Source organism: Schistocerca americana, chromosome 3 (genome assembly GCF_021461395.2).
Source record: "Schistocerca americana isolate TAMUIC-IGC-003095 chromosome 3, iqSchAmer2.1, whole genome shotgun sequence".
NCBI lineage: Eukaryota > Metazoa > Arthropoda > Insecta > Orthoptera > Acrididae > Schistocerca > Schistocerca americana.
This window is the reverse complement of record NC_060121.1, coordinates 247,622,527-247,635,869: the sequence shown is the minus strand read 5'-3', so window position 1 is coordinate 247,635,869 and position 13,343 is coordinate 247,622,527. Positions and strand designations below refer to the sequence as shown.

At 38.5% G+C, this 13,343-nt stretch overlaps 1 protein-coding gene across 3 annotated transcripts in view; it reads left to right on the top strand.

Moving 5' to 3' along the window:
- The window catches only part of LOC124606205 (monocarboxylate transporter 5), a 163,654-nt gene extending 153,886 nt beyond the window's left edge, over positions 1-9,768 (top strand). For all 3 annotated transcript variants that reach the window (XM_047138176.1, XM_047138177.1, XM_047138175.1), the window contains one exon: positions 9,511-9,768. In XM_047138176.1, the coding sequence (XP_046994132.1) occupies positions 9,511-9,659 (149 nt within the window). In that variant the 3' untranslated portion in view covers positions 9,660-9,768. The remainder of the gene's footprint in view (positions 1-9,510) is intronic.
- Positions 9,769-13,343: the final 3,575 nt, after the last annotated feature.

Here is a 13,343-nt window from a genome sequence, read left to right as displayed (position 1 = left end):
CATTAGAAGTACATTACTGGTTAGGTGGCTATAATATTATGGATTAGGAGAATACATTCATCAACTAACTAAATGAGACAAGTTGAAAATTGTTCTTCACATTGTAAATGCCTGACAAGCAAGAGGGGAGGGATATGACAATTACTTTGTGTAATAGTAGTCATTACCTATGCCAAACAAGAACGTTACCTTAATGCTTTCTACATGCGGTGCCTGAGATCCTCGGAGTAACGTGGAAGGACCGAGTGACCAACGAAGCAGTGCTATCTAAAACTAACTGCAACAGTATTTCAGCTATCTTGAAGCAGAGACAACTGCGCTGGCTGGGACATGTCCACCATATGGATCCTGAGAGATTACCACATGAGGTGATGCTTGGAGAGATCTCTATACCCAAAAGGCCTGTAGGACGTCCTGTATTGAGGTTCAAGGACTCCTGTAAACGAGATATGGAGAGCTTTGGAATTGACACAAACAGATGGGAGGCACAGGCTAGCATGTGAGCAGAGTGGCGTGATGATATATCATCTGGAATGTCGAAGCATGATGAAGGCTTGTTAGACAGATTAAGGCAGAAAAAGCTTCGCAATGCTACCACTGCTTCTGCCTCAGCAGCCAGATACACCTGTGACAATTGCGGCAAGAGATGCCGTGCTGCCATTGGCTTCACAAGTCATATAAACACACAGACACTGCAACAATCATCTACCAAGATGTCGTGGCCAATATATATAGTCATTACCAAATATAGTATCACTTTGTACAAGGAGCTGAGACCTCAGACATCCATGGTATGAGGCTTGTAAAAGGTAGTGTTATGATGCAAGGCCAAAAGTTCTTACCCTATGTGTAAAATATTATAGCAAAAACATACTTATTTTTCAATGTGCACCCTTTTTAGGCTAATAAAATTTGACCAGTTTTCCACTAGTCAGTAGGTTGTATCAGTAAATTGTGATTCCATTAAGGCCCATATTACACCATCGATGTTCTTTAATAAATACTTTATAAAAGCTAGGACAACACTCTGACTTTTATAAAAGATGTGATAAAAGTACCACAGTACACTGTCAAATATTTTATAAAATGTCTTTTATTAAAGATATTTCACAAATATCTTTATGCTGTAATATAGGCATAAGATGAAAAACACTGATTAGGGCTACTTGAATGGATTTTCCAATAATTCCAGCCTTTTTTTTCATTTCTGAAGCTCCTTTGTGGACAGCTGCAATGTTTCAATAAAATACTTCTTCTTTCTTTTGTAATCAATGCTTCTTCACTCTTTTTTCCCTCTGAAAGGTATATGTAGAAATCTCTAGTCATTGTTCTAACCTTTTCAAGGTAATCAGTGAGGGAATCATTCTTACAACCCAGATAATACTGGATATAGGGGAGAACAGTGCACAACGTAACATGATACACAGTGAAACATTCCATTTCAGCTATTTCTAGTAATATTTTTTTCTTCACTTTGATATCATTATGAGAATATGTGTACTATGAGTATATGTTGTATCTTTTTGATAGTCAGAAATCACAATTAACATCTGCTTATAAATTATATATTTTCTATAATACATACAGCTATGAGTAATTTGCTATCTTGTGATCAAATATACACTTTTACCAATATATTCACCAGTTGTAGGTTATGAATCTTAATTCAGTTTAGCTGGTGGTGTGTTTAGTACACAGTGAACACTTGTATACAGTACACAGTGAAACAGGGTATACTTATGGATTCTGAAAAATTCAAGCCTACGACAATGTATCAAGTTGCAGAATATGTTGTTGAAAGTTTTATTAAGACAGTGACACCAATTTTTTTTAAATTGCATGTTCATATATTAATTAATGGCCAAATTATTTTTGTTTTATTCTATAATGTGGACAATGATTTGTCCTTGTAAATAAATACAAACATTTTGTCTTTAAGAAATAATTTCTTCAAAATCATCAAAAACACAATATTTGTTTCACTGTATATTCTCCCTTAAGCTTTTCAGTGGATAAAACCGCTTGCATGATTGTTTACTAATAGCCATCAGGTCTCACCCAAAATTTTGACAGCTGTTTCATTTCTCATTCATAGTCACAAACAGACAAAATAAATTAGATGAATTCTCTCTAAAATAGCCTGAAATTGCTGAGAAATCCTTCTTTGTTTACTTTTTATTAGCGTTCAACAAAAAGAAATAAAGGGTCATAATTTATTATCAGTTTGGAGACCATGAGGGGTATTCTCAACCAGTTAATAAGAAAGGGTTCTCTTATCATGTGCACAATATCTTACCTCATGGTGCCTGAAAGTTGTATCTGAAGAGTATCTGCTGAATACAGATGACAAATCACCATTAACAGTACCACATACCAGTGATTCATGAGACACTGAACAGAAGTTTGGAATTTAATCCTGGACATTGGCACAAAGTCTAGTAATTAGAACTATGGGAACGGGATACGATTATCAGTCGAATTCAATAACTATCCCCATTAAATTCCACATAGAGATATATTTCGTAGTTAGTCAAAAACGTGTACACAGCGTGAGATACAGAACAGAACTAAAAACTAACATGGAGGCTCAGCAGAGCAATAAGAGTCCAAATATGTTGTTAATCATGGTCGATACAACCTATCGATGCCACAGGACTTTATACAACAATTTCTCCTCCCCTTATGGGCTAAGTACTGGTACTGACAATTTATTACACCACATGAATTCAGACAGACTACCTGTGAGTGAAGCACCATGGTATAGACATGTTAATGACCTCAGCTATGGACATGTGACGTTCGCCTGCTTTGTTTCTTCATCAATAGTCCTCAGTGTCAACATACTGAATTTTTGTACAGGCTGAAAAATGGGGGATGGAAGTTCAACACTGACTATTATAAATGATGTAGCTGACAGTTGCACAGTGAGGTATGAGACCTTATACCTCTATATAATAAGCTATAAATGGTGATGATAACTTCACAATTAAGAAATGTATGATGACATGGCACTCCAATTAACAGTTTTTAAAGGTACGCATAAAAGATGCTTGACTTAGAAATATGAGTAAACATAACTATCCCATAGATGAAGCTAACTCATTATTTTGCAACATGAACCAACATGTTCCCTCGGTGTCTTTCACATTGGCATGCCTGAATCCTTTTGGGTTTACAAGCTGTATCACTTCATATAAAATGCTTGAGCTTTTGATGGCTGTCTCTGCCATCATCATCAGGAGTAAAAACTACTGACTGCCAGGGATGCCACTATGTACTGCTTTTACAGGCATGATAGAAATGTCTGGAACTTTCTGGAACTGATGCACAATCAAAAGACTAGTTGCGCAACTCTTAGCAGCTCTGATCTAATGCAGGACCAATGACACCAGGTGGCAAAATGGGTCAGTGCCATGTCTGAAACTGTCACTCCTTTCTCCCTACAAGTGTCAAGCTCAATATCCAAAGCCCACACCCCTGTCTTAGTAAGTGTGCAACCATAGTCTCTGTTAAAATTGTTGTGGTTTCTTTTAATCTCAGCTGCCTGCTTTCAAGTGCCACTGATGAAGGTTGCCTCACAAATCAATGTGGGGCAATGGGCAGTAAGAAAGAACTTGTGCTACAGAGACATGGACTGAAACCAGTGTTCTGGCATGAATCCAAGATTCTTTATGCCCTGTTAAAGATGATGTAGCTCTTCGAGTGCCCAGTGTGTATGGTGTCCCTTGCGAATGCAGCAGCATCTATATAGGTCAAACTATTCACATGCTTACTGACCGCTTTGCTGGGCACACATGACATTAAGCAAATGGAGCTTGAGAAGTCAGCCCTAGCTGAACATTTCCTGAAAAATGAGCATAGTACACAATTTGAAAAAAATTAGATACTTGGCTTCTACCTCATCATACTGGGATTATAACAATTTTAACAGAAATCATGGATGCACACTTAATAGAACATCAGGGCACACATTGGATATTGAGCAAAATCAGATATAGATGCTAGGGGAGGCAGGAGTGACAGTTACAGATGTGGCACAACTGGTTCCATGATGGACCTGAGCTGCCACAAACTGCCCACGTTGTCTTCCATGATTCCTCTGGTCCTCTCTGGAAGGTTCCATAGGCTACCACCACAACTATGTAAACAGAGAACTGTGCCAGCCTTGGCAAGTCAGTGTTACATGGATTGTAGGCTGAGAAGATTTTATTCATAGACCAACATAACATAAACATAACTCCATTTACATCACAACCTTTTCTTTGTCATGCATGTATTAAATACTACTCCCTTATAAGTGGACTTGAGGAATGTAACACAATGGATAGAAAACTAGACTTGAATCCAGGAGAAGTGGAGTTCAAATGCCTGTCTCAACATACCGATTAAGTTTTCCATGGTATCCTAAAGTGAATTAAGATGATTCCTACAAAGACTGAATATGCTATGACTTTTTCCTTCTACATCTTTGTCTAATCTGAGATTATTCTCTGTCTCTAATGACTTGGTTGTTGTTAGGGTTTTAAACTTTAATATTCCTCCTTTATGTTTCTTTTTCAAACAGTGAACATTTAAATCAGATTCCAACCTCCATGAAATATTTAAACAGCACCAAATAAATAGTAGCACTGCAGGGAGAAGGCTTCATATAATTTCTTTATCACAAATTAAATGTTCCAGTTATTTTATCAAACTGTCCTGGATTTGATTATGTCCAAATATGAATTTTTCAACATACTACAGTTAGAGTAGGTATCTGGCAAATGCTATTCTCATATCTTGAAATTGTTGATTTTACTTTGACTGCCAAAAACATTAAGTACCTAGTAGGAATATTGATCAGATTCTGTAAACATATATACCAAGAACAGATGTGTAAATTATTAGAATTGCAGAAACCAACGACAATTACTATGACCACCAAAGTGCATTAACGTTGCCACCACGTGATCATGTTATCAGTTACAACAGGTTATAGCACATCATATTATCAGTGAACATTATGAAAGATCATGCAGAATATCACACACTGGCATGAGACAAGGATACTGGCACATGACAAAGTTCTGAAGTGACCTTATTATGGGTCCACCTGATTAAATTCTGAAATACTGATGCAAATGGATCAGTTATATGTGATGATGACCTGATGGGAACATAAATTAGAATTTTATGGTGTCACTGGTAGTGCTGCAGAATTGTTTGAGTCTTACCTAAATAATGCAAAATGAGGAGTGTTGTTACAAAATACCTGTGGAATAACCGATCAGTCTTCACTTGATTGGGAATTAATTACATGTAGTTTTCCTCAAGGTTCCATCTTGAGTCCATTGATTTTTCTTATTTACATTAACGGCATCTTGTCTGTTACATTGGAAGATGCTAAGTCTGTTTTGTTTGCATGTGATACAAACATTGCAATAAGTAGCAAGCCAAGTACAGATTTAGAAATGTCTGTGAATCAAATTTTCACTGACATTAATAAACAGTTTAAAGCTAATTCACTGTCATTAAACTTGGAAAAAATCCACTGTTTGCAGTTTGGCACCTGTAGATTTCCTTCCAGCAAGTGTATAGCACATGAAGACATGCACATAGAAGATGTTGACTGTGTTAAATTTCTGGTATTACAACTCAAAAACAAATTTAGTTGGGTAGGGCATACCACAGAATTGCCTAACTACCTAAACAAGTCTGTATCTGCAATGTGAATTATGTCAGAAGTAGAAGATATAAATATAAAAAAACTTGCATACTTTGATTACTTTCACTCTATTATGTCATATGGGATCATATTTTGGGGTATCTCGTCAAACCAAACAAAAGTTCTTAGAGTGCAAAAGCATGTAATAAGACTCATTCCTTGTGTAAATTCAATAAAATTATGTAGATACCTGTTCAAAGACCTGGGTATTCTAACTGATGCTTCTCAGTATATTTGTTCTGTAATGAAATGTTTCTATTTCCAACCAATAGCTCAATACATAGTATCAATACTAGGAATAAGAGCAATCTGCATAAAGATCTAAAATCACTTACCTTGGTCCAAAAAGGGGTCCACTATTCAGGAATACACATCTTCAATAAATTGCTGAACTTGATTTCAAATGAAGCACAGTTTGAACAGGGTTTATAAGACTTTTTGGTAGGCAACTTCTTTTACTCTAAAGAGGAATATCTTAACAGGGACTGTTGGACCAGCTTAAGTAAAAACATCTGTTACATTTCAGTTGAGGTGTTTTTTCTTGTTGTGAGTTGATTTTAAGTGATCGATATAAAGAGATGTCAAGTATTTACTCATTCCTTGTAATAACACTTACCTTCTTTACTGAATTTCCCAGTCGCTGTCTTGTTTTCTCTTGATGTAGTGCTCCTGGTGTGCAGTGCCACATACTTCACTGTTGACTCATTTACCTTTGCAGAGGGGTGAGGGCTATAAGAGAGCTTCTACATCTGAACAATTCACTACGAAATCACAAAACATGGTTTCCATTATTCTTCTATAATCAAATAAGTTCTCAACTTATAGCAACTGATAACTGGCAACCTGTTCATACATGATGCTTCAGTGCTTGACAAAAACCATAAGTTTATATGTAACTCGAGATAGCATAGCATAGAGGCTATATAACAACAATCATTTTTCTTTAGTGCTTGTCAATTGTTGTCATGCCCCTTTCTTCTTTGGAGCCCACAGCACCCACAAAGCACAGCAGCAAACTGCAGGTGACCCTTCATTGGCCAGTCCAAAGTACACATTCCTCACTGGAGAGTCCAAATTACACATCTGTCGTCACTTCCTGTGTTGTGCCACCATTTTTCTTTCTTATATCTGCACATAAACTCCAACAAACCTGGGCACAGTAGATGCTCCTTATGCTGATGCTAATTGAAGTTACATTTTTTCATATACATATTTTTCATCAGTCTAGTGAAAGGGAAGTGAGACGTGTTGCTATGCTTTATAGCTACATGTACCACTTCATAGTTTTGACACCACTTGGTCGAAACAGTCAAGATTAGGTATTTTATGTCTGATAAATTCATTAAAAATGCATAACTACAAATCATTCTGACAGTGTATAATTATATAAATACACTCCTGGAAATTGAAATAAGAACACCGTGAATTCATTGTCCCAGGAAGGGGAAACTTTATTGACACATTCCTGGGGTCAGATACATCACATGATCACACTGACAGAACCACAGGCACATAGACACAGGCAACAGAACATGCACAATGTCGGCACTAGTACAGTGTATATCCACCTTTCGCAGCAATGCAGGCTGCTATTCTCCCATGGAGACGATCGTAGAGATGCTGGATGTAGTCCTGTGGAACGGCTTGCCATGCCATTTCCACCTGGCGCCTCAGTTGGACCAGCGTTCGTGCTGGACGTGCAGACCGCGTGAGACGACGCTTCATCCAGTCCCAAACATGCTCAATGGGGGACAGATCTTGCTGGCCAGGGTAGTTGACTTACACCTTCTAGAGCACGTTGGGTGGCACGGGATACATGTGGACGTGCATTGTCCTGTTGGAACAGCAAGTTCCCTTGCCGGTCTAGGAATGGTAGAACGATGGGTTCGATGACGGTTTGGATGTACCGTGCACTATTCAGTGTCCCCTCGATGATCACCAGTGGTGTACGGCCAGTGTAGGAGATCGCTCCCCACACCATGATGCCGGGTGTTGGCCCTGTGTGCCTCGGTCGTATGCAGTCCTGATTGTGGCGCTCACCTGCACGGCGCCAAACACGCATACGACCATCATTGGCACCAAGGCAGAAGCGACTCTCATCGCTGAAGATGACACGTCTCCATTCGTCCCTCCATTCATGCCTGTCGCGACACCACTGGAGGCGGGCTGCACGATGTTGGGGCGTGAGCGGAAGACGGCCTAACGGTGTGCGGGACCGTAGCCCAGCTTCATGGAGACGGTTGCGAATGGTCCTCGCCGATACCCCAGGAGCAACAGTGTCCCTAATTTGCTGGGAAGTGGCGGTGCGGTCCCCTACGGCACTGTGTAGGATCCTACGGTCTTGGCGTGCATCTGTGCGTCGCTGCGGTCCGGTCCCAGGTCGACGGGCATGTGCACCTTCCGCCGACCACTGGCGATAACATCGATGTACTGTGGAGACCTCACGCCCCACGTGTTGAGCAATTCGGCGGTACGTCCACCCGGCCTCCCGCATGCCCACTATACGCCCTCGCTCAAAGTCCGTCAACTACACATACGGTTCACGTCCACGCTGTCGCGGCATGCTACCAGTGTTAAAGACTGCGATGGAGCTCCGTATGCCATGGCAAACTGGCTGACACTGACGGCGGCGGTGCACAAATGCTGCGCAGCTAGCGCCATTCGATGGCCAACACCGCGGTTCCTGGTGTGTCCGCTGTGCCGTGCGTGTGATCATTGCTTGTACAGCCCTCTCGCAGTGTCCGGAGCAAGTATGGTGGGTCTGACACACCGGTGTCAATGTGTTCTTTTTTCCATTTCCAGGAGTGTATTAGCTGTCCCAGTTTATTGTAATGTATCGACATATTTTGTCAATCTCTTGATGATCAGGGAAGTGAATATTATGTTCAGATGTTGTGTATTGTTTATTAAAAATTTTTTGATAAATTCCACACTTATGAGAATCATCTCATTTTTGGGTCTATGGAAGAAGAATTGAATCTAATCTAATGTAATCCAATCTTATCTAAACACATTATTGAAGTTCTAGTCAATCATGTCCAACTCCACCAAGGGAGGACCATGATATTGGGTGTCAATGACACTGTAAGACCTTTACATCCATGTACAAGTCATGGACTTACTTCATCACCCTTGATCATCCCACATCATTGGTCTGAAACTAGCAGAGGTTGGGTTACTGAATTACTGTCTCATGAGTAGACTGTCATAAACTGTACACCACAGATAACTGCCTTTGGAAGTGTACCATACTGGGAAAGCAAGGCTTAATGTTCAGCAATAAATCTCAGTCCTTCACTGTCTCAGATTATCACCAATTGTCAGACAGCAACACCAATACATGACAATACAGTCTGGCAATTAGTGTTACCCCTGCTTCATGGAAGAGCCTCCCATCTGATTCCAATTGAATATTTGTGGGATGAAGTTGAATATTAGTTCCATCACAGTGCCAATATTCTAGACGTCAATGGCCAGGTACAACAGTTGGGATCACTTTTTCTCAAGAGAGAATACAGTGGCCTCTATGATTTCCTTCCCAGCTGAATCAATGTACATTTCCATGCCCAATATACTACTGACAATCAACCAGCAGCATGCACTTAATACCAGTCTTATTATTCATTTAACTTGATTTTGAAATCACTGAAACAGAACCACATGACGTATCAACACATAGTTTCATTTCTCTGCCTCCTTCTAAACACTTAACTTCTTTAATCAGAAAATGTGCCTGATTAAAATATTTTTTTGCTGTATTGTTTCTTAATTTGTCTTGTATTAACTAAAGCTCTTTCTTGTTATAGGCTACATTCAGAAAGCTACAGGAAGCTACAGCATGTCAATTGCAGCACTCAACCTTATAACCTCTCTCACTGTAATACTATGGACTTCCCAGCTGGTTATTCGATGGTACAAGAAAAAGAAACGTGGAGCTAATAAGGAAGCTGCATAAGTTAATTTGTACTGAGAAAACTTGGTCTGAAAAAGACATTCTGCTGTTCACACAAGACATCACTCTCTGTGATATTATTTAATGAACGATATTTCCTCTTGTTGTAACAAAGCATACAACAGCTGCATCATGTTTCATTTTTATACAACATCGCTTTTACTATTTTTCATATATGTGAGTTGAGTGGAAGTATTACCTGCTGTTGTTTTTATAGTGCTGTTGAATTTTTTTATTCCATTATTTTGTAATCACACTACATGATGTTACATGCAGGTCCCAGTACATATGATTGGCTCTGTCAGTGAATATGGCTTGTAGCTGGCTTGTTAGTAGTGAAAACTGAACTGTTTTATTTTTTACAAACAAGAAAAATATATCCTACAAAGTTCTAATTGTTACGTGGACATAGAACTACAGTTCAGCATGCGATTGGAGAGAGAGGATTACTAAGCCGCCAAAGAATGTTATCAGTATTCTCAACTAGTTAAAAAGTATTGATTATTCATGTTTGTTATCTAGTAGAAGCAGGACACGACTAATCTTATTCAGAATTTTTAATTATGTTTAAGTTTATATAATAGTATAATTTCTGAACTGACAAAAATATTTTCAAATAAATAAGAAAGAAATCAAAGAACAAAAATATGATTTCATTAATAATTTACATCTATGTACTAATAGTAGTGGTACTTTCTGAAACATATTTGAGTGATGGAAATATTCTTGTGCTTCTCAGTTGCTTGTCAGCAAAAATTAAAATTGTAATATGTGTTGTGAGTAATGAATGCAAACAATTATCTGAATAATTTCCACAAGCACTAAATAGTGCACACTTGTTGTAACAGTGACTACCAAAAGCAACATGTTTCACTTCATACTAAGTATTTTCAATGGAATAAACACTATGCCCAAGATGTTAGCAGAAAGCACATACAGCACAATCTGAAGATGTCTGCAGTCCATTCTGAGTGAAAACAAACACATATGCTGAGATTAAGTGAAGAACTGCAGTTGTTGTGGCACAAGAAAATCAGTGCATCTCAACACCAAATGACAAACTGCTTTGGTTGCTCAGTGCATCTGCTTATATGCTGTTCTACCAGCAAGAATGCAGTCCACACAACAAACTGATGGGACCCTTTCTTTTACGACGCTGTCCATAGCATAGCTTTAGTTCTCAATAACAACAAACTAATTGTTTCATATAATTTTCTCCATTGCTGATTTTTATACATTTTTATTCAGTCATTCATTATATTCAATAGAACCCATTAAGAAGGAGAACCTCCAGATGAGGAATGAGTCAAGAAATACATTAACAAAAGACAAGCATATCATAGAAACTTAATCTCTATACTGTATTAACAGGTTTATACTGTTTAGTGCTAGTCATACGTACGCCACCTAAATTTAATCAAGTATATCACAAAGAGTGCTGCTATTTTTAAGAAAAGCTGCTGCTTCCTCTATTATACTAATTAAGTGTTGCTGTCCACCTACTGTCATCATAGTACTTCCTTGATTGATGTGGTATAATTTAGTTATGTGCATCTTTAGACACTGCATCCTGTTTACAGTACATTACTACTATTCATGCAGCTTTACAATGAACACCACTACTTGGCATGCAGCTAATATAACTTTTCAATCTTTGAATCAAGATATTCAGATAATTTATAGAAAGAGACAGTAATGAGGTACTGTTATACTTTTATTTTCTTTTGAAGTGCCTAAGATTTCCAATTTCTTGCTGTATGAGGATGTTAAATACCTTTGTTCTGGAGCACATACTAGCTAATATATAAATAAAAACAATTAAACTCCAATTTTTGAAAGTATAATGTAACTGGACAGAAAAAAAAATCTACTCACTAAGTGGTGTGCAGGAGAACACACACATATAGGCGTTAAGGAAATTTGCCAGCTTTCAGAGCCAGTGGTTCCTTCTTCTGACGTAAGGGTTGAGGGAGAAGACAGAGGGATGAAGAAAACAGACTGGCAGAGTTTAAAAATGGGAGAGTCTGGAAAAAAATCCCCAGTATCCTGGGTCGGGGGACACTTGCCAGATCGTATAAGAAGGAAAGATTGATTGCTGAGGACTGCACTTGATGCAATTTGAGATTTTGTGTATTTGTTTTTATCAAATTGCCCTGATCAGCTGTCAGTGCCATCTCCTACATTATTTTATTTCCCAACTTTAGTACATTCTGTTTTCTCCAATGACTTCCTCTTTCTGCTTGCCTCATTTTTTAAACTTTTTTCTGTCTCCATTCCTTTGTCATGAACTTCCCCAGTCACAATTTATTGTCAGAATTTTTTACTATCAAAATCTTTTTTGTATCGTATAGTTTACCTTTCTGGTGAGAAATTCTCACCCTCTCATTATCTCTTGTTAGTTATTGTCTTTGTCGTGATTTCGCTTTGAATTATTCTACACTAATTTTTCCAATTTTTTCCCTTTTCTCTCCTTTTTCCTCTCCTTCTGCTTATTTTTATTACTCTTATCATCTCTACCCCATACCCTCCTCTCTTGCCATCATGAATCCCATCTTATGTTATATTTGGTCCTTTAGGAAAAATGCATTTGCAGTTTGAAAACTAAGGTCCCACATTCTGTTTCCCAAATACTGCTTGTCCCTGGGAGTTGCCCCCAAAGGCCTAACATTGGAAGTCCCTGTTTCTGTATGCAATCCTCTTGTACTATTTCAAAAACAACAGTCTCTTGCACCTAACCAACTAATCTGTGAAAATGGTTCATCTGGCAGTTTCCACTCTCCTTCTGGAAAATTTTGGAGTTACATGTTTCCTTGAGTGATAACATTTGCCAAGTGAACTTCAAACTGCAACATAATGCCAGTCTTCACCTTAAAAAGCTATCCCATCTTCTGCTAAACTACCTCAACAATGGTGTTCTCCTTCCAGTGCCTCTCCAGCTTCCTAAACAGCCACAACATCAACCACCACTCCTATCCTACAAACCAACCTTGGCCAAACTCCTTAACAGGTCCCAGTCTTCACCACTGTCTCCCAGATAAACAATAACTCATGATCACAAGAACCAGAAACATCAGTACAGAGTTATCAACCTCTCATCTAAGGCACTCTCCCTCCTAAATTACCTGTATTATCAAAGTATCTCATTTTCAGCCCTAAATCTGCATTTAATCTTGCTGCTTGTGTGAAGGCTCTATTTTCTACCATACCTCTCGCTTGCCTCTTCACTTCAGATTGTTCTCCCTTTCAATGCATCTGTGTTGCAGTTTGGCCAGAGCAGCTAGAGATACCAGTCATGTGTATGTGAGAAGTGCTTGCTTGTGTGAATGAGTATGTATTTTTCATTTCTTAAGAAGGCTTTGGCCAAAAGCTTATATGTAACAGTCTTTTCATTGCACCTACCTGCCATCTTTTTAGCAAGTAGAAATCTATCTTGCATTAGCCTAAAAGGTCTACCCTTAAGTCTTTTGAGTCATCAATTAATGAAACAATGGAAAGTCAAGAATGGAGTAACAACAATACCTAATAGATAGATTGCTACTTATCACAAGGAGGAGGTGTTGGGGAACAGGTAGGCACAATGAAAGTAAATGCTAGAAATATTCCAGATGTTGCACAAAGACCTTGTTCAGAAGTATAAAAATTCACAAAACAACTCACATATACATGGCAACTGTCTCCAGCTGTCAA